Genomic DNA, 25,186 nt, shown 5'->3' with positions numbered 1-25,186 from the left:
TTCAAATAGTTGTATCTCGGGCAAATATTGTCCTATCCTAACAAACCATACATCAATGGAAAGCTTATTTATTCCACGTTCAGATGTATATATCTCAAAATAAAATCTAATTTTACCCTTATGACTGTTTTTGTGCTCCAGGGTCACATATAATATAAACAGTAATAATTGTGTGTGTGTGTGTGTGTGTGTTCAGTTTTTTTAAATGAGTAAATCAAATGTATTTTTGTCCTAGAGTGAGAATTTAATTCATCCTGGTAGATCCTCTGCCTTTAATCCCTTCACATCTGAATGGACTTTAAATCTATGATGAACAGAGCTGCAATAATCAGGCCGATTTCTTCCTTAATCGGTTTCAACAGCTTACCAGGCCGCTAATATCTGACTTTATCCTCTCAAGATGAACTAATTAAGCTCAGTCTTAATCAGCGAGAGCTCTTGGAAGCAATCAGCCTGTCTAGCTCTGTTCAATTTCACATGCATTACAGATGACGAGCAAGCTGAGACACAATCACTCCGAATACCGCGAGTGTGTGAAAGAGACACTTACTCTCCTAACTACTGGGACACACACACTTTCCTCACCCAACTCAAAGAAGCAGCAAACCCTGGAGATTTTTTTTGCCTTCATTTAAACCACAAAATTGCTAATTATTCTCTCAAGCATCCATCTTTTCCTTAAGACTTGCCGGCTGGAACTTAATTTTCAGCCCCTCTCTAGGAATTCTATGTACTGATCAATAGCAATTTCCATCCACACAAGACATACCTCATGGATTTGTACCTGGTTGGATATCTCATGTGCATGTGGTTGTCCAGCTCTCGGGTGCTTGGAGGCTATCCCATCTGGTGGTGAGTAGCAACGATCCCCACTTTCTGCATCACTTTCTCCAGTAGCACTGGGGGAGAATGGTGGTCAGTGATCATTTTTCAGAGGGCAGTAAATACAGAACACTTTCAGTTGACTGCGTGGAAAAAAGCTTCTCGGCTCAGTCCAAAGAATCTTAACCTCAGCCACTGGAGGGACGGAAAAGGCTAGCCTGTCTTTTTCCTCGCTGCCACATTTCGCCCGGCTCCATTTATTTTGAATGTTCGAACGAGGCTGTTTTTGAAACTCGGAGTGTTGTGAAATGAATGCAGCGTGTTTGTCAGAGATAAGGTTAGGTTAAGGTGTCAGCCAGCAGGCTGCTGGATGGGGTATATTGTTGTCTTCGCTAATAGCCTCAGCACTCCAGCCGTGTTAGGAGTGTTAATTGGGGCATTAGTGTGGATGTCCCTTGGCTTGGGTCTCAATAAATTCATTGGGGTTTAACCCCGAGTATCATTACACCATGAACCCGAGGCTGCTTTGAACATTTATTTTTCTCTAAAGTCGCTGTGTCGTGTATTATAATCATATTTGCGATTTTAATTTTTGATTTTGATTGTCCAAATAACCAAATAAGAGCTTGTTTTGCAGCATAATTTATGCAAAGTATATTGAAATGGTCCACATACACATATCACACATGCTTTAATAATGGTAATTTGTTTAGTTTATTCATTTGAAATCAAAACATAACATCAAGACATTCAAAACTGAAACTAAAGTCAAAACCTTTCATAGACTTAATATATATAAAATTATTTTATATATAGGTTGAGTTTAGCTATATAAATATATAAACAAATTAAATAATTAACTACTTTAGTCCTGCAATATTACTAAAATATATTAAAGTTTGAAAAATAACAGAATTTAATATTTATTTAAAAATTTTAATGTCATTTTTCCCATTTGTTTGAATTCTGTTATTCCGATTTGACATTAGGCTAGTCCTGTTAAAGCTCTTATGTTCATTAGATTTCGCGACAGCAGAGATCATATTTACCTCCGAATGGTGCTGATATGTTATATTATATCATAGTTCCACTAATTACCCCATCCTCAAAATGCCACTGACCTCACAAGGTTCTCTTGTAACATGAGGCTTTTTGCAAAAATATTTGTGTAGGCGTACGACAAAAGCCCCCCTGGCTCATGATACAATACTTGTCAGAACTAATGTGCTTTAGTAGTCCCAGTTAGCATGTGGTCCCCGCTGCACTCTAGTTCCAAACCACCAGCATCTTCTGGTTTCGTTTATGAAGCGAGAGTTGCCAAACATGCAGTCGCACTCATAGCCTTACACACACACAAAGGCCATGGGGCTGAAGCATTATTATGTGCATGGCTTCACTCGTATGTTGGCGTTTAGTGCCACCAGAAGAAACTGACAAAGAGCAAAGGAGTCTCGAGTCATTGACCCGCAGCTGTTTTCTTTGACGACGGTGTAATATTTAGCCACTGATAATGCCTAACCTCTTTGATTTGGATAAATTGATAGTGGAGGGGAGAGAAAATGAGAGCGTGAGAAAGAAAGCGATACGAAAACGTACATGGCTGCAGGTAAATGGGTAGATGCGTCATCATTTCTTGTCTTCTACCTGAACGCCATCAGTGAACCTGCGGTCCTAAAAAAGAACAGGAATAGATTAATAGAAAATAATATATGTAGCAGGTGAAATATCTTTACAGAGTGATTTAAATAAACAAAAACTTTCAAAACTAGTGGTCCTATGTCACAACACGTAATAGATGATATTTTTAAAATGCAATGAATTTTTGTGATAAAAATAAATCTTGCTTTCATGTCTACATTCAGAATCTGTCTTTTGATGTCAAATTCATGATTTTGACACAGGCATTTATTCCTAAAAAATTTGTTTTAGGAAAAAATATATAATATAACAATTAAATAATAATCAATAAAATAACTTTTAGTATAATAATGTGACTGAATCAACTTGACTTATATTAAAAAATAAAAAAGGCTATAGTAGAAACAGAAAAAACATCATATAAGTAGTGATAATGGTGTGTTTTCAGTTGTTTTAAAGGTGTCAATCAAATGTATTTGTGTCTTATAGTGAGATTTTAATCCATCCTGGTAGATCCTCTCCTTTTAATCCCTTCACATCTGAATGGACTTTAAATCTATGACGAACAGTGTTGCAATAATCAGGCCAATTTCTTCCCTAATCTGTTTCAACAGCTTACCAGGCCGCTGATATCTGACTTTATCCTCTCAAGATGAACTAATTAAGCTCAGTCTTAAGCAGGGAGAGCTATTGAAAGCGATCAGCCTGTCTAGCTTTGTTCAATTTCACATGCATTACAGATGATGAGCAAGCTGAGACACAATCAGCAGTCACTCCGAATACCAGACAGAAAGGAACAAGGTGTTTGTGGCTTCTTCCCACAACAGCACCGCAAAGCCGGCATCCGTTTGGATCCAGCTGGCTGTTTCCACCGCCGATCATCTGTTATCTATCAGAACCTCAGCTCGGTTACAACACAACAGCTCAGAAGAGGCCTGACCTCAGATGATCAAGTCACGGCTTGACCTGGAAACACTTCAGTAGCTCTTGTTATCTGAAGTACCCGTCAAAACAGTGGAAATGATCCACTCAAAGCCATATACACTTTTAAATATTAGAGAGGTTAATTGGTTTACAAGTCCACCTTTATAAATATTTTTTATAGTTTAATAATTTTTTATAGGTTTTTTTATCGGTTTTTTTTTATAGTTTACTCATAAAGTTGCCAAAAACTAAACTAGCTAAAAAGCTAAACTGATAGTTAAATTTAAATTTTTTAACACATAATATGGATTTTAAGCTGCTCTTTTTGTAATTGCAACAATGTGGCTCACATTTAAGAATATATAGGCTTTTATTCTTAGTTCTCAAAAGGAAAGAGTCCTTTCAGATGGCAACATACGCAAACACTTAAGATAAAACTCTAATTCTGAATTAATTAAAATTCAGAAAACTCTTTTTTGAGAGAATAGGCATGAAGGAGACAGCATCGGGAGGCCAGTCAGCATTCTGACCTGCTCTGGTCCCCTGCTGGCTTCAATGGGACTTGACTCATCTCTGCGAGAGAGGAATGTCATTATACACCCTTCATACCAAAGCCCCCCTTTGCATGTCAGCCAGTGTCACTGCTTTAATGATACTGCAAGAAAATCCACCAGCTGCAATTCAGTGTGAAAAGATCAAGGATGTTCAGGGATAATGGGGGCCTCTTAAGAAAAGAAGGGTGAAACAGATAGAAACCTGGTCAGAAGAGTTTTAGTTTTCAAATGTATTAGTTCAATATCAGTAGCAAACCAGTCAATTGTATTGTTGCACAGCAATTGTGTGGGATGATTTAGGTAAACTGGAAAAAAATTGGTGGTTACTTTAAAACAAATTACACTTTTTGAAATGGCTAGTAAATTTCATAAATAATTACAAAGAAATGGCAAGTCCCACATTGAATTAAATGTGAAATTCTGAAGTAAAAAAAGTATTAGTATTAGTATTAGTTCAGCATTCTTTTAGATATGCTCCAATAATCTATTTTACTGTCAACTAAAAAAAAAAAAAAGTTCTTTATCGTGTACGCAAAAATAGAAAAAAGTAATAAAAACCATCTAACTTCTATTTAAATCACAGTTTTTGTCACAACTACTTGTGGGCCCCGTCTACCGTGAAATCTCATTGATCCAAAATTCTGCTCAACATAACTGTATATTAAAAGCACTAAGCACTCATTTTGATTATTTGCTTGTTAGGACACTGAAAAAGGTTTAGTATGCCACTGTTTTCACTGACTGACACGCATGCACAGAGGTGCCTTATTAAATAAACTGGATTAAGAAGAAGAACGCACAGTTACCCTCATTCAGGGTTCGATGATGAATGGGTATGGACAACACCTGTGCTCTCTGGATCATCCAGACAACCTGAGGTTATCTCTGAAGTCATCCTATCACACACACACATTAAATAGTGACAGTGGATGAGACAGAGATGGCTGGTGTGTGTCTGTGAGAGAGAGAAAAGTGGGAGGTACACTATGCGTAATTCTCTCATTAAAGGAAAATCTTTTTAAGTTTTAGTAGAAAAGTTACAAAATATTAATTACATTTTTAAACATTGTAATAACAATAAAAGTACATTAGACTGCCCGGTCTGCAAATACCACATTTTGACATTTGGCTACTGTTTGATCAGGCTTCCGAATGGAATTGGGGGAAAAAAAACATTTTGGCTCTGGTGAAAACCAAACTTCTAAGTCCATCTCAGTTCTCTTTAGAAGGGCTTTAGGGAGTTGTGTAATACATCACAACTTTAATCAAAAGTGTCAGGTCACTTACGCAGGGACTGCTGGTGGAGTCAAAGCTCTCTGACAGCTCTGCTAGTTGAACAGTGACAGGCAGCAGCTCCCGGAGACAGAGCCACAGAGCCGTAATGTCACAGTAATTTCCGTACTACAGCACCAGGCCAGCAGTTTCAGGATTGAGGTTTAGCATAGAGCTAACGACAACAAGCTATCATACTGCCCTTACATCACTTGGAGACTTGCACAAATAGTAGTACCATAAAAAAAACATTCCCCTGCTGGAAAATCAAGCTTAAGCTGGTAGTTGTATTTTGGCATGTGGTATCTGGTTTAGGCTTGTCATTAACCTACTACTAGCTGAGGTAACTGGCTTCAGGAAGTCTGGAAGCCAGCTTGGACCAGTTAGAAACCAGCTACTATGTTTCATTCAAATGGCCTTCACATGCTTGCAACTACTGTTGTCCTCTCTCGGTATGCTTCTTAAGTTAGCTAGCTACCATTTGAATCTTGTATTTGATTCTGCCCACAAAATATTTTAATAAAACCATTTCTCCCACTGAAATAAACAACAGTTTGGAACTACAGTTATTTTGATCATTATATCAGACAACGGTCCAGTGGGTGGGCACCTCCCACGAAAAATTCACAGAAAACAGACACCCAAGACGCATTAATCAATGACACATTTGCAGCAGTGCAGTTATTGCTGATTATAATATGAATACTCTAGTGTAACTTCTCTCACTAGCAAGGGTACATGGGGTGTCATCAGGAAAAGAACATGAACTGAGAGAGAGAAAACAGGTTTGAACATTTATCAAGGTTTCTGACTACTTTTTTTTTTTATCTGATAAGCCCAGAGCAGTTGAAATGCCAGTCAGATGTGTGGCAGGAAAAAACCTGAACTGTTGATGGAGCTTGTGTTCCTGTTCTGACAGAATGACTGAGGAAAAGCCCCATCCTCAGGCTAACAAGCCTCTCTCTCTCTCTCTCTCTCTCCTTTTTAAGGCTTTTTTAAGTTAGTGGAAAATGAGCTCAAGTCATAATAAGGCAACTGACCAAAATTAAAGCAGCATATAATTAAACTGAAATGGATACAACTTGGAATATTTGATAAAATTCCAAATATGATTCTGAAAATTCAAGTGATACTTTCCATAAATACTGTAATGTACCACAAGACTCTGAAATGGACAATATACTGTATGGCCCACTGTATTGCCCATTGGGAAATTGTAAATTAATCAATTGTAGACCATTTTACTGACATTTAAATTAGAGACATTTGTTAAATTACACAAATGTTCCATCATTCAATAGGGGAACTGATTATGACAAGATGATTCTCTCTCTAATCCCTTTCCGCCCCATTTCTCTCTCTCTCTCTCTCTCTCTCTCTCTCTCTCTCTGAACCTCTCTTCAGTCATGCAGCCTAAGGCACACATGCTTTCCATACATTTGGCACAAAAAGGTGTGTGTTATTTTCCAAAAATCTCTTATCTCCTGCTTCCTGTCTTAAAATGTCAAGTATGAGTTGAGGAAAGGGCAGAGATCCATACCTAACAATACAGAGATCTTTAAGCATGCTGTCGATCTTGACCAACATTTGGGATTTGAATAAGCCATGACTTTAATCTCTTTGCTGTGAAGTCAAAGTCGTGATGGAGCGCATGCTGCTCGGACAGGCACAGATGCATTATGGGAGTACACTAAGCATTAAGGTGTGATGAGACATGAGAGTACTTGATAAAGCTTTATATTTGGATGAGCGGCCTAAATGTTAAGATCTCTGGTTTAAAACACACCTCAGTGTATCTCCAAGCAGCTCTGGCCAGGAATGTGTGGTGAATGTTCCCTGACCTGTCTGGGACCTGGGGTAGCAGGCCAAAGCTGTGGCCTTGTAATGAACTCAAACACAGCTTTAACAAGGCATCAACCTCAAGAGCTCCAGGGGTTGGATGTCAAAAACTCACAAGTTCAAAGAGTTTCTTATTTCTTCTGCCTCTGGACAAAAACAGAACATTCAGCAGTGTGGTCATAGACAGGTGCCTCATCTCCCACTTTTTTGGAGAAGCTGGTGAATGCATGAGAGCTGAAACAGTTGGCAACTGACATTATAATATGCTTTGTTTAGGGTTTTATTTGGAGGGTGAGCAAAAAAGCTTAAAGGGATATTTCATGCAAAAAAAATACAATTATGTTATCATTTGCTCACCCATGTCATTTCAAACATGTATGACTCTGTTCTGTATGTCTTTCTTGTGTGAAACAGAAAAGGAGAAATTCTGAAAAATTAAAATTAAAATTACACGCAACTATAATGAATGGGAACACAACAGCCCAATTAAAAGAATTTTAAAACTTGCCTAATACAGAAAATTCCTTCCTTTAGTACATTGGGCCTTATTTTACATCCTTTTCTTAGAATGTGTTAATAACTCCTCGTTCACTTTCATTATACTGAAAAGAGATTTTCAAGAGACTTAATGTTTGGGTGGGTATCCCTTTAATCTTTAGCCAATGGCAAAATAACATTTCTCCGTTTTGTGTAGAGAGGAATTCCCTCACTTCATAATCCTTGTAGCTATGGTTTGCAATGGCTCATTAATGCTTGCGTCATTATTTTCTTGCACTGCAGTCACCACCCACCCAGCAGCACGGAAAGTGAGCTGAAGGCTAGAGGTGGCCCTAAACCTGCTCAGACAAGCACCTGCTAGACCCTAAAGCTTCACTGTGTCTCCTCGCAGTAGCAGATTCCAGCAGACAAATTAGCAACTCACATCAACCCAATGTTTGTATTCCCCACTCGGTTGTGTCGCCACACCCTTCTTTCCTCGAAACAGTTTTGGTGCGTATTTATGTGTTTGCGATCCCCCCACACTGACGCGTTCCTCTTCTCGTCCACTTCAGAGTCAATGGTGCAGATCACAACCAGCCAAACCACAGATCACTGAGGACGTGAAGCATGCAATGAAAGCACGCTCGGGTCTGTATCAAAGTCAAAATCGGTTAAATTCATCAAAAACACATCCATATCTAATTAGAGCTTCTACCTCGTACATAGACACTGTCAAGGGCAGAGACAGGCTGATCCACAATTCAACACAACACACCAACACACTAATCATCCACATGGGTGAGAGATTAATGGATAGTTATGCTGCAAGCAGATGTGTAATTATGTCATTTACTCACTCAGCAAACACAGCAGAAAAACAGGCTCCACTTCCAGTAAGTTCCTATGTAAGGGGCCGGGGTTTCTCTCAGACACTTCGAAAATAATAATCCAAGCTGATAGGAATAATACATGGTGGAGTAAATGAATGACACACTATAAAAGATGTCATACTGTAGCCATGGCTTCTTGGATGGAATTATGGTAATAAATACAGGCAAAAAAAGAACAGGCACTAGTTCACTGCTCTTCCTTTAAGTGAAAGTACACCCCCAAAAAATTCTGTCATCATTTATTCACCCTCATGTCATTCCAAAACTTTCTTATGTGGGACACAAAAGATATATATATTAACATCTCAGTTTGTCTGTTTTTTTAAACAATGGAAGTCAATGGGGTCCAAATGTTGACTTGACTTTCATTGTGTAGACGGTAACACTTTAAGGTTCCATGTGTTAACATTAGTTAACTCCTAACAATGAAAAATACTTAAGCATATATTAATCTTAGTTAATGTTGATTCAAACATTTACTAATACATTATTAAAATCAAAAGCTGTACCTATTAATGTTAGTTAATGGATCTGAGCTAACATGAACTAACATTGAACAGTTGTATTTTTATTAATTAACGTGAATAAAGATGAATAAATGCTGTAACAAATCAATAGCTCATTGTTAATGCATTAAATATAGTAACAAATGGAACCTTATTATAAAGTGTTACCGTGGGATCAATAAAGGTGTTTCAAAATATTTTCTTTAATGTCCCAGAGATGAACCGAAGTCATACATTTCTTTGTTGGTTGAATTATCCCTTCAAGACAGTGGTTCACAATCAATTAACACTTAATTAAAATCCTAAACACACACACACACACACACAGAAATAAGATTCAAGAAAAAAATTATAAATCTTATAAAGACATGGTCATATAAAGACATGGTTATAATGATCCTAAATGTAAAAGTACAACCATTTCTGAAATGTTTCTACAACATTTTGTAAAACGTCAATACGCACTAAAGATTTCACACTTGCATCCCACTTTATAAATTGTAGTTCATCTTATATTGAAGTGCAATGTGAACAAGTGCATCAACAGAATGTCCACAGATATATATCCCTTTATGCATGTATGTACATGTATATATTTTTATTTTACTTTTTTTTCAGGAAGTCATATATTATTAATTACTTTATTTCAGCAAAGTAATTATCACAAAGCAGCTGCTCATTTGCACATATAACAATATTATTGCATATTGTGATTGTCTATTTATTTTTACATTTTAATAAACAATGTTGGATTATTTTAATTACTGTTATATGCACACAAAAACTTTGTACACGTGCTCTTCAGCTGGCGTATGCATAAAAACAATTTGTTCCTCTCTTTTAACACTGATATGAAATTTAGGAACAAATCTGATTGTACGCGCGCTTTGAGGCCCAGGTCCCCCCCCCCCAATAACTACTGTTTATATTATAAAACATGCAGAATCAGAATCTTGAATCTATTTAATGTTTTGCACTGCCAGTTTTTGGAGTTTCAAATAATGCTGTTATAATACAACAGAAATACCAGAGTAAATATGTGGGGCCTTCAAATATTGTGTGGACATTAGGGAGCCTTTAGAATTAAATATTACATAATGGAGAGACATGTACTGTCTCAGCTGTTTGAACGCTTCCACTTTCACCTCCAAACGGACACAAACATCAGCGTTATGACATCAACTCCCTGACAAAGTTGACAGAGCGGTGACGCACCCATATGATACATCAAAGGCAGCAAGATGCACAAGTAATCTCGACATAAGACTCTTGGCTCCTCTGATACAAAGACTCACCTCTCACACCTCCTCTGATACCTGGCAGCCCGTTAACATCTCCCAGCTCTGTGTTCATGATTTCACACAACATCAAACAGAGAGAATGTGCGACTGGAGCGAGGGAGGAGAGCAAAAGAGAAGCCGAAAAGCCTCTGAGGGGGATTTTTCTCTTCTGACTTCAATGCTGGTGCTTTTGTGTGTGAGGGGTGCAGTAGTACACTCATCTGTCAGAGAGACTGGCGCTGTGATAGGGTTGCACCCCGCGGGGGGCCTGAGGTCATCGTGAGCGGCTGATCTCTAAAATGTGTGATCCTCCACTGGCCTGAAGGAGGAACCAGGTAAACCTCTGGCCCACAAGACAGCATCTATGTCAGCGCTGTCAGGCAGCATATCTCATCATAAAAGCATGGAATACTGTCTTTGCACACTCTGAATTCACAGGTTTAAAAAAAATATATATATGGCAATGTAGAGATGCTTTTATTGAGAATTCCCTTTATAGAATTCATAGAAGTTCTTAAAGGGGTCATATGATGTTGCTAAAAAGAACATTATTTTGTGTATTTGGTGTAATGAAATGTGTTTATGCGTTTTAAGGTTAAAAAACACATTATTTTCCACATACTGTGCATTATTGTTTCTCCTCTATGCCCGCTTTTCTGAAACGTGTCGATTTTTACAAAGCTCAACGGTCTGAAAAGCGAGGTGTGCTCTGATTGGCCAGCTATCCAGTGCGTTGTGATTGGCCGAATACCTCAAGCGTGTGACGGAAATGTTACGCCCCTACCATACTGAGATGCCGTGTCCCGGAGCGAGTCGAGCGACGAGACAAAAACATTAAAACCCATTATAAATGAGGCATTTTTTGCATCCAGTGGGGACATAATTACTGATTATAATGACTTATACTGTCTTTTTACGCGTTGCGTTGCATCGGGCAGCGTAAACATAAAACCATGTCTGCATTTGTGATCAGAGAAATGACAAACAACAAGTGCTACTCTACACTGCCCAAAACTCGCGTTTGAATCATCAGTGGCAAATTCTTTAAATATGAAAACGTACTTACAGTCTGTGAGTCAGAACAGCCGGCATTGTAGTCTACAGGAAACAGTCCTCCAAAAAATGCCGTGGACGAGTCTTAACTTTTATAAAGAATATCTCTTTGGGTTTGAGACTTTAGTCTTTGCAACTTTAGGGATCTTATCTATTCACGAACAGCTTGTAACACTCCAAAGAGAAAGGAAAACTTGAAATCGCATCATATGACCCCTTTAAGAGATGCCTTGATCCCCCCTGAAGTCAGTATGAAATGAAAATTTACCATTTGTTTTCTAAATGCATTTTATTGATCTTATTGTCAGTAATTCTTCCATAAATGTGTTTCTTTTCTTTTTTTTACATTTATTCATTTTTATTTTTTATTTTTTTTACCTTGTAATTCTTACTCAAAATTTCATAACCCGATCTTCTGGTGAAACTTCTGAATTCTCCCAATAATTTAGTCTGCTAAATCCTTGTGCCGTGTTGAAATTCTTTACATAATTTAACATAGTTTGTAAATTTCTCATTATGTTGTATTATCACCAAATCAATGTTTTTGTCAACTTGCATGAAAAAAAAATATATATATATTTGTGAGTCATTTTAACAATGTTCACACAAAAAAACTGATACAAAACCTGTGCTAATTGAAAGAGCACAAGTTGCTAAAAAAAAACTGAATCCAATATGTGGTAATAAAATGGAACAGCAAAAAATTTATAAGCATATTTTTGTAGGCCGGTCATTTTGACTGGGAGCAAAACAAGTGTAACAAGGAGGGGGGGAAATGGTTGAAAAAGTTGTTCTACACTGTGTGAGCAAAGTCGGGACATTTTAGAACAATGTGATAACGTTAACAAGCACTTTCGGGAAACAGAAAATCCACTCTGTTTGGAAAATCCAAACAGAAATTCTGCCCATTTCTTACTATAGACAGCAAACCCACATTCAGATTTGCCTCCATCCAATCAACAACGGATGGACAGAATTAAGTGTTTCAGTGTAAACTGTTTCACTCTGATGTACTTCACAATATGGTAGAAAAGATCTGTCACTACTTCTCTTTCATTGTGACTTTAACCTGAAATGTATAGTTTAAAAAAAAAAGTCAGCTATGGCAATATGATAAAAGTTTGTTTGATTTACTCAGAATAAACAATTCTTCTGCAAAATAATATAGTTTATTATACAAACTGTTGGCTTTTTAGTGGTTGCCAGGCAATATAACAGCTTGCTGCATTAATATAGAATGTAGAATGTGTAGTCAGAAGTTTGCACTTACAGTACTTGCATTTTCCAATATATTTTTACATCGGCTCATATGATCACAATTTAGAGTCTGAACTTTTGTTTTATACATTTTTAAATGCTTTTTACAGACTGCGACATTTTACAGATTAGTTGTCACTGGGTTCAGAGGTTCATGCAGATATGTATTATAGCATCGTCTGTGAGAAAATGAGGACAGAACTGCTAATAGATTCCTCTGCTGTACAACTGAATCTTTTCCAAACGTCACAGGATTTATAACACTGAATATTTGACTTATTACAGCTCAAGACAGAGCGTGTGTGTTCTGCATATGTTATCAAAGAGACAATAACACACACACACATTCAAAAAAAAAAAGCAATAAACAGCAATGAGAGCTAAAGGAGGGTTACACCTACAGTATTAATAAAGTATGCATGTCAAAACAAGGACGACGTTAAAACTGTGTGATCTCCTTATTCTTATCTTGGACAGAGAAAGAAGCCAATAAGATTAATTACCAGTGTGAAAGTATCGTTTCTGGAATAACTAATAGATTGGGCCTGTTTCCATAAAGTGTTCATGAAACCGTTGAGCTACTCACTGTTTGGAAAAGAAGTAAATTTCTGAGGAATCTTCTGTCAGCTCATCTACTGCAAACAACCACACACATGCATCCACTTGCAAACAGCCAAATATCTAATGACACACACACACACACACACACACACACAGAGAGATTTGGGTTAAAAACCAGATCAGCAAAGATATAAATGTTCTAACACACACACACACACACAAAATCTTGCAGTGGATATAAGTGGTCATTTACGAGAAGTATATAATAACTATAATAACTGACTAGATCACAACTTTCAACACTAACATCCAATCAACATCTAATACTAAAGCGAACATGTAAACTATACAAACCATAATAATCGTGACAAAAATACACATCAAGTAAATGATTCGATTACATAATCACTATGAACAACTGTACTCCATCGGAAGACTTATATCTTAGGTGTGCCCAGAGTTGGCTTTAATCTTCACACTTGTGTTTCAGGTCCCTGGCCCTTGGGCAGCAGTACTCATCCCTAGGCTCCCAACCCATCCTGTGTGGCTCCATACCTGGTTTGGTGCCAAAACAACTGCGCTTTTGCCGCAATTACATTGAGATCATGCCCAGTGTAGCAGAGGGTGTCAAATTGGGAATCCAGGAGTGTCAGCACCAGTTCCGAGGCCGCAGGTGGAACTGCACCACTATCAAGGACAATCTAGCAATATTTGGACCTGTACTTGATAAAGGTATGGGTTAACAACACACACCAGTCTACAAAATGTATAGTATTTAAATTGCAATTACAGAAAATAATTCAATTCTATACATATCGAAACTGCTTTTAGTCTATGTCGGTGATCTTCAAATCTGGCTCGTGAGATCCACTTTCCTGCAGAGTTTAGCTCTACCCTAATCAACACACCTGAGTTCGCTAATCAATGTCTTAAGGATCATTAGAAAAACACAGGTAGGTTTGTTTGATTATAGGGTTGGAGCTAAACTCTACAGGAAAGTGGATCTCGCAAGCCAGATTTGAGGATCACTGGTCTATGTGCTATTATTACTAGTATTACTAGTATTAAAAATACTGTTGCGAAAAATATGATGAGAAAAGTAACACTGCAAGATATTAATGACTTTATAATGTTTTTAGAAAAATGTTTCAAATAATGTAATCATAGTATATTGGGGATTACTCCACTTTAGCTAAAATAGCTGCATGCTTTAAACTGAACCACTTCAGTGCGATAATTAATTACTCAAACAGATCCTACACATATGAGATGAATTAGTGATATCCGCAGCATAAATATAATAGTACAATTTACTGTATAACAGCACGGACAATCAAACAAAATCACAAGGAGCCACGCTAGTCAGAATGTGTAACATTCTGTTTTCAGAACAACAAGCTACATGTAAGTCAGCATCGTAAAATAGTCTCCAAAACACATACATTTAAATTAGAGTAGATTTATACATATTAAAACATATTAAAATAAATACATATTAAAATAAATTTAAATCCTGTAGTTTAGCTAATATTAATATTACCTAAAAGTCCTATTTTAGCTAATGTTTTCACAAGGACAGTTTTCACTGGTTTAATTTCTTTTTAATTAAATCTTATATATTTTGACATTAAATTAATACATGTTTATGCATTTTTTTTAATGTTTAGTATCAGATATAAAGTTTTTTGTTTTTTTATTATTAAATTAGTAAATTGATTTGCCACTTCAGTCAGTATAAAAATGAACAATTCCTTTGATATGTCCCACCCAAACTTCCTTTTTCAATTGAAAAAATTGAAAATCAAATGATTCATGGAAAACAGTCCATGTAGTAGTGTAACATTTTCAATTTCTATGCACATCTTGCTATATTTGATTGAAGTTACATTTGTTGGGTTGTCCATACATTTTCTGATACTCTAGATGTGAATGGTTGAGGTGAAGCGCACAAGGACAACTTTACTAAAATCACTTCTTAAATAAATTGATGTAACAGAACATTGGTTCTCAGTCATGACAGAAAGCACCCTAATAGGTCTCTCCCTCACAAAATTCACATAAGCTGTGTTTCAAATGCACTTTTTCTATGCACTATGTACTCTACCATCTAGTGTATGAGTTTTAGAAGGTTATTTTGTCATACAGCATCGGAGTCTGATAGCCCCTCGGCTACATAAGGAAAGCTATGAAAGTTGAGCACACTAAGTGCCCAACATTCCATGTTTCATTTTTTCAGTTAAATAAGTGCATCATCCGGGTATAAGCAGTACACGAACTGGGTACACAAACTAGGACATACCTATACATGCTGGACAGTTAAGATGCTAAAGCAATTAGCCGCAGTGCAGGACCTTGGCAGGAACAGGCAGTGAGTGAGGGAGAGACAGAGAGAGAAAAAGAGAAGGGAGGCCAAATGAGATTACAAGCAATAGAAAAGGGCTAGAGGGTTCACTTCGACCCCTACTGTGCATGAAGGCCAGTATGAGCCATCCCTGTGTTCCTCTTACCGCCCGGCTCCCACGGACGCCCCATTCACACGCCCTTTTGACTGTGTCATGAAAGCAGGCTGAAAGGGAATCTCCCATCCTTCCCCATCATGAAGGAAGAGAGGTGGAAGGCAGGGGGAACTCAAGAGGGGGATGAGGAGACGATGAAGGAGACGGACAGTACGAGGTGAAGATAAGGAAGAAGGTTCTCTGCATGCGTTCGGATTGGGTTGATTGGTCCTCACTGGATTATTTTTTTTTTAACGCTTAGGAATATTTTGGCATAGTGGCTGGGATGAGATGTATGTGTGTTTTGTGTATGTGTGTCCCAGGAGGTGGGGGGGTGCTCCTTTTGGGAATGCCAGCCCCTGCTCTGGGCAGCGCTGAACTGGGCTATGGGGTGCGGGGTGCTGGGCCCTTTTGTGTGGGTAATACGGTGTGACAACACAGAGACAAAGGCGGATTCATGGACCCAGCAGGTAGCGGGAGCTGCGCTCTTCTTGGCCCTTGGCCAGGGCTCCTGGGGCCCAGAGCTCACAGTTCTCTGTTGTGGTGAACCCAGCTGGGCCTGCCAGAACCAACTGGGCCTCCTTCTGGCCGCAAACCCAGAGAGGTGCGCGCCCAAACACAACCTTTATTAAAAAGGACTGCTTGTCTATGTGTGCGGACATGAACTTCCTGCAAGAATAAAACAAGAATACGAGGGGTGAGATGAGTCTGCAAATTCATAAGAAACAGCTAGACGGCATCAAAAGTCCATAATGACTTAAAGACCCTGTGAAACGCTTGTCAAACACAGTTTTTGCTCCAGTGTTTATGCATTTCCTGTCGAAACAGGAAGTTTGAGAGGGACATATTCAAAAGGATTAGCCTCAATAGCATACGGCTTTAGTTACGTCACACTCATGAACCATAATTTGCTACTTGCTAATCAGTTGTAGATATAGGAGTGACATTCTCATTCTAAAGAGCATCTGACTGGACAAAAATCTGTGTAGTGCAGAATGAGTCATCACTATTTTCCTGGAAGAGGAAGACTGAAAGTTTTAAATGTGGATATCTGCTAAATGCTAATTTTGTTCGTTTTTCAGGACTACACTAACACATACAGTAGTTGAGTTTGAAAACTCATACTGAGGATAAGGAATGAGCTCTGCGAGTGTTAAAAAATCTATGTATAGTATGAACGTGTAGTATGAATGAAATCCAGGCACACTACATATGCCATGTTGGCTTTGTATTGTGACTTGTGACATTGGATGTGCACTTCAGAATCTGTCAAAGTAGTAAGTCATCCAGATACTTTACTCATAAATTGTTTAATGAATTCACATACTGTTTAATGCCTACTATAGTAGGTAAGTAGGCATATTCAGACACAGGGTAGATGACTTCAAAACTAGTAAACATTTACTAAAAAATCACAATTTTGATTGTTGCTTTGACAGTTGTGGTTAGCAGGTCAGAATTCCAAAGCCTAGTAAGCTACCTTACTACTGTCTACATAGGCAACTCCCTTCTAAGAAAGCATCCTAACTGTCATGGAATGTAATAATCGACTGAAAAGGAAATTTCTACTACTATAATTAAGTGCACTACAGCTTGACTCACATTTCAATAGTTTGCCATTAGCATGTTGCTAACCTAAGGGCAAAATACACCACAACCAAGTATTAAAATATACAGCACACACAAAAAATTGTAAATTAAACAATTTGTATTGAATGACATTCATTATAAATATTTTTTTCTTGCCTCATCCACCATTATGGATTTCTTTTTCACTGAGCTTGTTTCAGTGTATTATGGGATTTAAAGGGATAGTTCACCTCCCACAATTAGTCAGTGGTGTCCAATGATATTTTGAACCCCAATGACTTTTACTGCATGAGCAAAAACAGATGAAACATCAAAATACATCCAAGATTTTGCTCAGGAGGACAAAAAGGAAAAAAAGAATGCTGGAGAGTGCTGGACAGAATTACAAAATTGTTGTACTAGAATGATAACACGTTACCATGACATTCATCATCTAAACACAACATTGTGAAAAGGCGCTTTGTTTTGGTCACACATTACCCACAATACACCAGCATATTCCATGTGTGTGGGCACTCCTTTAGATAATCTTACACCATTATAGGCCTTACTGATCCCTGACAAACTCAGTCTGAGAACCACTGTCATTAGAGGCACTTAAATGTTTGGGGTGATGTTGTCATATGGGGTGGTTGGGTAGCAGTTTTTCCTGTAGGGACCAAGAGAACTGGTGAGCCACAGTAAGTGTGCTGCGATTGTGAAACGATGGTGTCTGGTTACATAATAAGCTGTTGCATTCAAAGGGGGCGTAACTCCATCTCTCAGAACATGCCTTCAGAAACCAAACACGCAGACTTATTGCTGGCTTTCACACACGTGGCCGCGGGGCTTGGACGGGTGGGAGAATGGGGACGGGAGGGGGGCTCCCGAAACATTATCCAGAGAGAAACCAGCACACCTTTGAGATGACACAGCGTCAGTGAAACCTCAGGCTGCATTAGCCACAAGTGACATGATCAACAATCGTCCCGGTGCTGTCAGAGACGTTTACAGCGCAGCACTCAAACACCTCGTCAGTATATTCCAGAGCTCATCACAGAAAATGATCCATGCCCTGAAGTCACAGCACAGATAGATGAGAGACTTTTGGGAGGGCCACAGTTAAAGAGGCAGGGATCTCCTTCAAACCTTTTACAAGAGCCACATGATAGACTCAGTTCCAAAACAGAGTGAGCTGTCTCGCTGTCTAAATACAGGGACTTCATAACTAGGCAGCATCCTAACTGTTATGGTACCAGAAATGACTGATTTGGAATTCTCTAGATATGCAGCAACACCATGTGCCATGAGTACAGCACTGGAGACTCTTGAAAAGTTTTAAAGAGTCAGCTGTATTGCAACAAGCATAAATATATAGTGCATTCAAAATCATTGGGTAAAATAATCTATTAATAATTAACTACTTTTATTGATACTTTTTGGTAGTAAAAGAAATATGACTTTATTTGCAATAAATATTTCTCACACCTTGTCCGAGGTCATTGCAGTGCATTCTGGGACTGCCTTCTCCGATAATAATACACACAATGCTGTTTTTCACCCACAAATTAAAATTCCATCATCATTTACTCACTCTCATGTTGTTCCAAACTTGTATGACTTACACTGTAAGAAATTTTTTTTTTTTTTTAAATTAGAATACGTACTGTTAAATCTCAGCCAGGACATTATCTGTTAAATTTACAGACATTTCTTTTAACTATAAAACACAACACAATTCAAGGTGTCACTTAAAATACAGGTAAAACACTTGTGAAAACTTTTTTCTCAAAATATCATCTCTATGTTCCACAGAATAAAAGTGAACTATCCCTTTAAAAGGCAACATAACTAAGCAACTCTCTAGGTTTTGGAGAAGGACATGTGTCTGTCAGAGCAAGGAAAACTTATAGCCATAACATGAAGAAATGTTTACTCAAATGTCATTTTTTTAAAATCTCTTTCTTCTCTTTAGCCACAAGAGAGTCTGCATTTGTTCATGCGATTGCGTCAGCTGGAGTGGCGTTTGCAGTGACCCGTTCATGTGCAGAGGGGACCTCCACAATGTGCGGCTGTGACTCCCATCATAAAGGTCCGCCGGGAGAAGGATGGAAGTGGGGTGGCTGCAGTGAAGATGCAGAGTTTGGGGTTTTGGTGTCCCGAGAGTTTGCAGACGCTCGTGAGAACCGACCAGATGCTCGGAGTGCCATGAACAGACACAACAATGAGGCAGGACGGATGGTAAGAGACTCATGATCTTTTTAACTGATTTCAAATATAATGTTGATGGAAAATATTCTATGCTATTTTTTATGAACAATTCTGTATGTACGCTACATTCAAAGGTTTGGGGTATTGGCGTATTAACTTCATCAAAAAAATACAGTAAAGAAATTTATAAAATTACAGAAGATTTCTATTTCAGATAAATTCTATTCTTTTTAATTAATAACAAAAATAAAAAAATCCTGAAAAAATTTGTCTTACTTCAAAAATTGTTTTCAACATTGATAATAATAAGAAACGTTTCTTGACTAGCAAATCAACATATTAGAATGATTTCTGAAAGATCATGTGACACTGGAGTAATGATGCTGAAAATTCAGCTTTGCAATCACGGGAATAAACTAATTAAATATATTAAAATTGAAAACCTATTTGAAAATATCATATTTCACAATATTACTGTTTTATTGTGTTTTTGAACAAATTCAATTGTGTTTTAGAAACAAAATACAGCCTGGGTGAACATAAGAGACTTCTTTCAAAATAATAATTTTAAAAAATCTTCTGACCCCAAATTTTTTGACTACCTTGTAGTGGACACGCTCTTAGATTTAACTTTTGACCCCAATCAATTCCAAGGTATGACATTTTGGTGTCTACATACTTAAAGCCTTATTGTGTATTTCTTTATTTAAGTATCCTTCTATATATATACTGTATATATAATATCCTTATACTTAGCACCAATGGATATGATCATCACAGTTTTTAAACTTAATACTGTGTCCACTTTTTACATGACGAAGGGAGACATATGTAACGTGAAAAGAGAAAAGCTGAGAAAACACACCATATCTGTGAAATCACTTTAGGTAAAGTGTGTAATTTGCACACCATACCAAACAGAAATGCAAAATAATTGCTGCTTTCACATACTCCATTTGTCATTGCTCGGACAAACAGTTAGTTCCGTCCCAAATTCACATGATTGGCTGAGCAAAATGTTGTTTTTGTCCCAGTCGGACCATTGAAACAGATTGTGATTCCAGTAGTACCACAGAAATTACACACTTCACCTTTAAGCCAGCAGGTTCATGATAACCAAACAAAGAACAAAGCTGTACTTGTGCCGCTCCTGGGTGGGTCCTACCCAACAGTTCACAAAGGTGTTAATGCACCGCAGATCTGTCAAATATCTCCTGATCCCTTTTCCGAGAGACTTTCAACTTTAAAACTGGTATTTTCATGAGAAATTACTGGGCAATTACCTCTCTTATCCTTTCATGCCTCTCATAAGTTGCATCTGTACTGAATCCGTGACACTCAGTTGGTGGTTTGCAGAAGGCAGGGAGGGAAGAATAACACTGGGGTTCAGGGTTTAGCCCGTCACTGCTGCTGTCATGACTTGGAGTCTTTGCGCTAAAGGTGCTTAAGGGGCAAAAGGCGAGACCACACTGCAACAGAACGCCGCTTTGATCAGCGAGGGACCACAGGAGCAGGCACTGAGACAGTCGGCCCTGGCAGGACCCTCGCGTACTCCATTGTTTCGACACAGCCTGAGGGACCCGCCCAGGGCCCAAAGAGTTCGGGACATGATGTCAGCGGCCCCAACTAGACCCCAAGGGACCTGCAAACACCTGCCTTCCGCCACAGCTGGGGAATTCTGAAGCTAAATATAGCAAGTGAATTAAGGCAAACAAACCAAAACAAAGACATATAGTGCCTGTGGCGAACTCCATTAAGCGGGACTTCAGAAGAGAATTAGCCGAGAAATGCAAGGGCCTGTCTGCACGCTCAGCACCTGAACAACACCTGTGGCCTGAGCCTGAGAGCATGCAGAAGAAGTTGCAGTCCAGGTTGTTGGAGTCTTATGTAGATCCTGATTTAAAAATCTGCTTTAGAAAGGACAGGGTGACAACACGGGCAATATTTAGGCAATAAAAGATAGCTGTCTGGACGTAAGCCAGAAGTTGAATATAGCAGGTAATTGGAGCGATGATATTTAGAATCATATGCAGCATGACTGCAATTGGGATACTGCTTTTATGCTATAGTTCTTCAAACAGAAAGCAACATTTCACGCAAAATTTGCTTACTGTTGGCTGTTGATAAATGGATAAAAGAAAAGCATCTGGCAGAGAAATAATAAGAAATGCAACTGGCCTTTTAAGTGGCTAAATCACAATCATTTTAAATGGTCCTTGATAGATAACAGCAAACTAATACCAATTTCCAATGTTTTCTCTTTTTCAGACCATCCTAGAAAACATGCACCTGCGCTGTAAGTGCCATGGACTGTCAGGCAGCTGCGAAGTCAAGACCTGTTGGTGGGCTCAGCCTGACTTCAGGCTGTTGGGGGACTACCTGAAAGACAAGTACGACAGTGCTTCCGAGATGATGGTGGAGAAACACCGGGAGTCAAGAGGCTGGGTGGAAACCCTACGGGCCAAATACGCCTTCTTCAAGCACCCCACAGAACGAGACCTGGTATACTACGAGGGATCGCCCAACTTCTGTGAGCCGAACCCAGAGACGGGCTCGTTTGGCACCCGTGACCGCATCTGCAACGTGTCGTCGCACGGCATCGAGGGCTGTGACTTGTTATGCTGTGGCCGTGGCCATAACACACGGACAGAAAAACGCAAGGAGAAATGCCACTGCATCTTCCACTGGTGTTGCTACGTCAGCTGCCAGGAGTGTGTGAGGGTCTACGATGTGCACACATGTAAATAAGTGCGGGAAGAAAAGGACTGGTGGATATTAAAGGATGGAAAGAGAGAGAAAGAGAGGGAGAGACTGAGAACACACACAAGATAGTGGCACTTCTGTGGTAGAACCCTTTACTAATGTGCCCTTTTTGATCTACACGTCCCAAAAGATGCCCATTGTGAGCATCATGGTTACTACTGCCATTCCTCTCACTCTTTTTTTGTGGCACGCATTATTTCTGCAAAAGAAAAAAATTCCTTGTTATCATTCAGTCTCCTTTATCTGTAACACCATCTCTCTGATCATCTCGCACTACTGCCCAGGGGCCGAAACAGGATATGTTCAAATACAACCAATGACACTAGGCACGCATTAAAGAACAAGAGGAGGGGGGAGAGGATGACGAGAAACTCTCGGTTAACTACTGAACGCTGGGTCTCGAAATATGCCCTGCTATACTACTGAATCCAATGCAATGCCCATGTTTTCCCTCATGATCTCCCGAGGTTTCCCAATCCAAGGACATATTGTTCACTCCTACCATATTCCCTATAATCATACATGTTCAAATCATGGGACATATTGCTGTTTTCTACGTAAAAACTCTGGTAATTTGCTTTATACAGCAGTTTGGAGGGATGCAATTGATATATTAGCGTAGAATGCTGTGGGCGGTACAAACAGGAAAAGGCATCATGGGTAGCCTACCTTCTGAATTTCAAAAGTTTTTTTTGTTTTTTTTTGCAGAACATGTACATGCAAAGCCATGGGTAACTCTCCTGGATGAGTGCAGGACAGCTGGTGAAATGCATGACAGCAGAATGCAACGACACACACTGGGCTCACGTGCACCCGACCAGTAAAATTTGCACTTACAAAACTACTAATGAGTATACTAATTCTAGAGATTACGATGATTATTTTTTAACATAATCTTTTTGATAAAGCTCCTCGTATATGACTGTGAAGGCTCCGTTTCAACACTTCCCTGATGAGAAGTTTGCGTAGAGGAAGGAGAACAAGTGAGCAGGAGGAGGATAGTTAAGGAAAGAAATAGGACGGTAATAAAGGAGGGAAGTGGCAACCCAATTTCATTTTTTTTTAAAACGCAACAATTTTGCGAGGTGGCGATTTTGTATTAATTCGTACGATTTGATGCGTAGGAAAACGTTCGATTTTTAGAAAAAAGAAAGAATGAGGGTCCATCCCTAAACCTAACCGTCATTGTGGCATAAGCAGATTGTATGAAATCGTACGAAGATCTTACAAATTTATACGAAGTTGCCACCAATTTGCGAATTGTCATGAGAGTGTGTTGCATGTGGAGGACTGCTGTGGGTTCGAGTGTGTGAAAGAAAGACCAGCTTCACAAAGCTGCAACAGACTAGCGGAGGTTTCCATAGGACATGTTCTGACAGTCCCATACGCTTCCCATTAATTAAGTTTAATTACGCAATGCTAGTTTCACACTCACATGATCCCCAAGGAGCCCTCTCACCAGTCACATCTACGCTCCCTTTTCCATTTCTCCTTCCGCTATATCCAAAGTTTTGTACAAAGCCTTTAAAAGTTCATAATTCCCTTTTTATTTTATAATCTGAAAATGTTATGTTTTTATAAATATTATTTATTACACAATGTATATATCTGTATGACTGAACTAAGATTATATATTTGAAGAACAAAACAGTCTCATGATTTTGCTTTTTAATATAAGATTGACTCTTTACTGATTGTTTTGCTGATATATTATGCTATGTGTAGCCTCATTTATATTAATATATAATGCAGATAACAACACTTTTGACAACAGATTATTAAAATAACGCATAGCATACAAATAAAAATACTGTGTGGCATTGGCACGCAGCTAAATAAAGGGTTCAATCTACCTGATCACAATCATCTGATCCTCATGTCTGCATCTACTCTGTTCATGCAGATATTACTCAATTGGTTCCTTGCTGTATGCAGAGGTCAATTTGAGAGTCACACCTGTTATTAAACACTGACAATGTGAAGGCAGCCAATGTGACAGACCCGATTACAGAATCAAATCACCGAGGGTGCTTCTAAAATTAGAGAGGGCGCTCTACCCTTAATGCACATCTATTTTGACTAGATATTTTTGTCCTGTCCATTGTTATGGCCATGTGTCAGTCATTGCAATTTCCTAAAACTTTGCGGCCTATACGTGGCTGTTGGTCCTCTTAGTAGCATGAAAAGCAAAATTTTATTCAAATTCTGAATAGTTTATATCCTGCTAGCCAAGAAAGCACGCGCGCTCCCTTATTTATAATCACTAAGACTCATTTCAGTTTCATTTCACAAAGTTATAAAAAAAAAAAAATCAATGAATCTATTACTTCTAACATCGTGTCTACACTTATGATGAGAGGATTCGCGCCCTGCACAACTCGGGCTCAGCGCTGAACAAAACACCATCGGGTGAGTGAATTCTGACTAACTTAAACACTTCTGATTGGCCATTGCGTTCAAGAAATCAACAGATATGTCTCTGATTGGTTACATTGCTCAACGCTGCAAAAACACGCTGACGCTCTCCTGAGCGCAAACACAAACGGTTTCGCCAATATCCTGTTTCTAACCGGGCATGCAACGTGACCCTTTTTATCCACAAAACCACAGTTTTAAGCGTGTGTTCTCTAATTTTCTAATAATAATAAAAGTTTGCATCAATATTTTGAGTTATGACAACTTGGAATTAAATTATTTTCCAGCCTACTCGAGTAGTAGCTCTGGAATCAATTAATCTTATCTATTTCTGTTAAAATTCACAGCTATCATAGCACATACTAAATGTAACTTATTTAGCGTGTATATTTAATGAACAAGTAAGATTACTTGTCACTGGCATTAGCACAATCATTGCTTAGCATCAGTGTAGTGTTTACCTTCATGTGGTCTACTCCAGCACAATGGTACATTACAGAAACATAAACATAACAGCATTAAACACTATAAGGGCTTTCCCTTTACTAAAAAACACAGAACATAATTTACTCTACTTATCCAGTCCTAACGCATGCAATTCCCAAATTTAACAATACAATTTCATTAATTTACTACAACATAATCATTAAAGAAACT

At 38.4% G+C, this 25,186-nt stretch overlaps 1 protein-coding gene across 2 annotated transcripts; it reads left to right on the top strand.

The window, feature by feature from the left end:
- Positions 1 to 567: 567 nt before the first annotated feature.
- LOC107723638 (proto-oncogene Wnt-3-like) lies at positions 568 to 23,170 on the top strand. Of its 2 annotated transcripts, XR_001637943.1 has the most exons (5): positions 568 to 852; positions 13,567 to 13,808; positions 19,116 to 19,381; positions 21,620 to 22,683; positions 22,823 to 23,170. XR_001637943.1 is itself a non-coding variant. In XM_016532349.1 (4 exons), the coding sequence occupies exons 1-4, from the start codon at positions 773 to 775 to the stop codon at positions 22,097 to 22,099; spliced, it is 1,068 nt and encodes a 355-aa protein (XP_016387835.1). In that variant the 5' UTR covers positions 568 to 772; the 3' UTR covers positions 22,100 to 23,170. The 2 variants fall into 2 exon arrangements, 1 of the variants encoding a protein (XP_016387835.1); XM_016532349.1 differs by having other exon boundaries at positions 21,620 to 23,170.
- The last annotated feature ends 2,016 nt before the right edge of the window (positions 23,171 to 25,186 follow it).

Source organism: Sinocyclocheilus rhinocerous, unplaced genomic scaffold, assembly GCF_001515625.1.
Source record: "Sinocyclocheilus rhinocerous isolate Xijiao unplaced genomic scaffold, SAMN03320098_v1.1 scaffold1537, whole genome shotgun sequence".
Classification (NCBI taxonomy): domain Eukaryota; kingdom Metazoa; phylum Chordata; class Actinopteri; order Cypriniformes; family Cyprinidae; genus Sinocyclocheilus; species Sinocyclocheilus rhinocerous.
This window is presented reverse-complemented; position numbering and strand designations above follow the sequence as displayed.

Coding starts and splice junctions, on each gene's coding strand:
- LOC107723638 (XM_016532349.1), top strand. CDS start 773: ATGGATTTGTACCTGGTTGGATATCTCATGTGCATGTGGTTGTCCAGC. Junction 853..13,566: donor GGAGGCTATCCCATCTGGTG/GTGAGTAGCAAC, acceptor CTTGTGTTTCAG/GTCCCTGGCCCTTGGGCAGC. Junction 19,382..21,619: donor ACAATGAGGCAGGACGGATG/GTAAGAGACTCA, acceptor TCTCTTTTTCAG/ACCATCCTAGAAAACATGCA.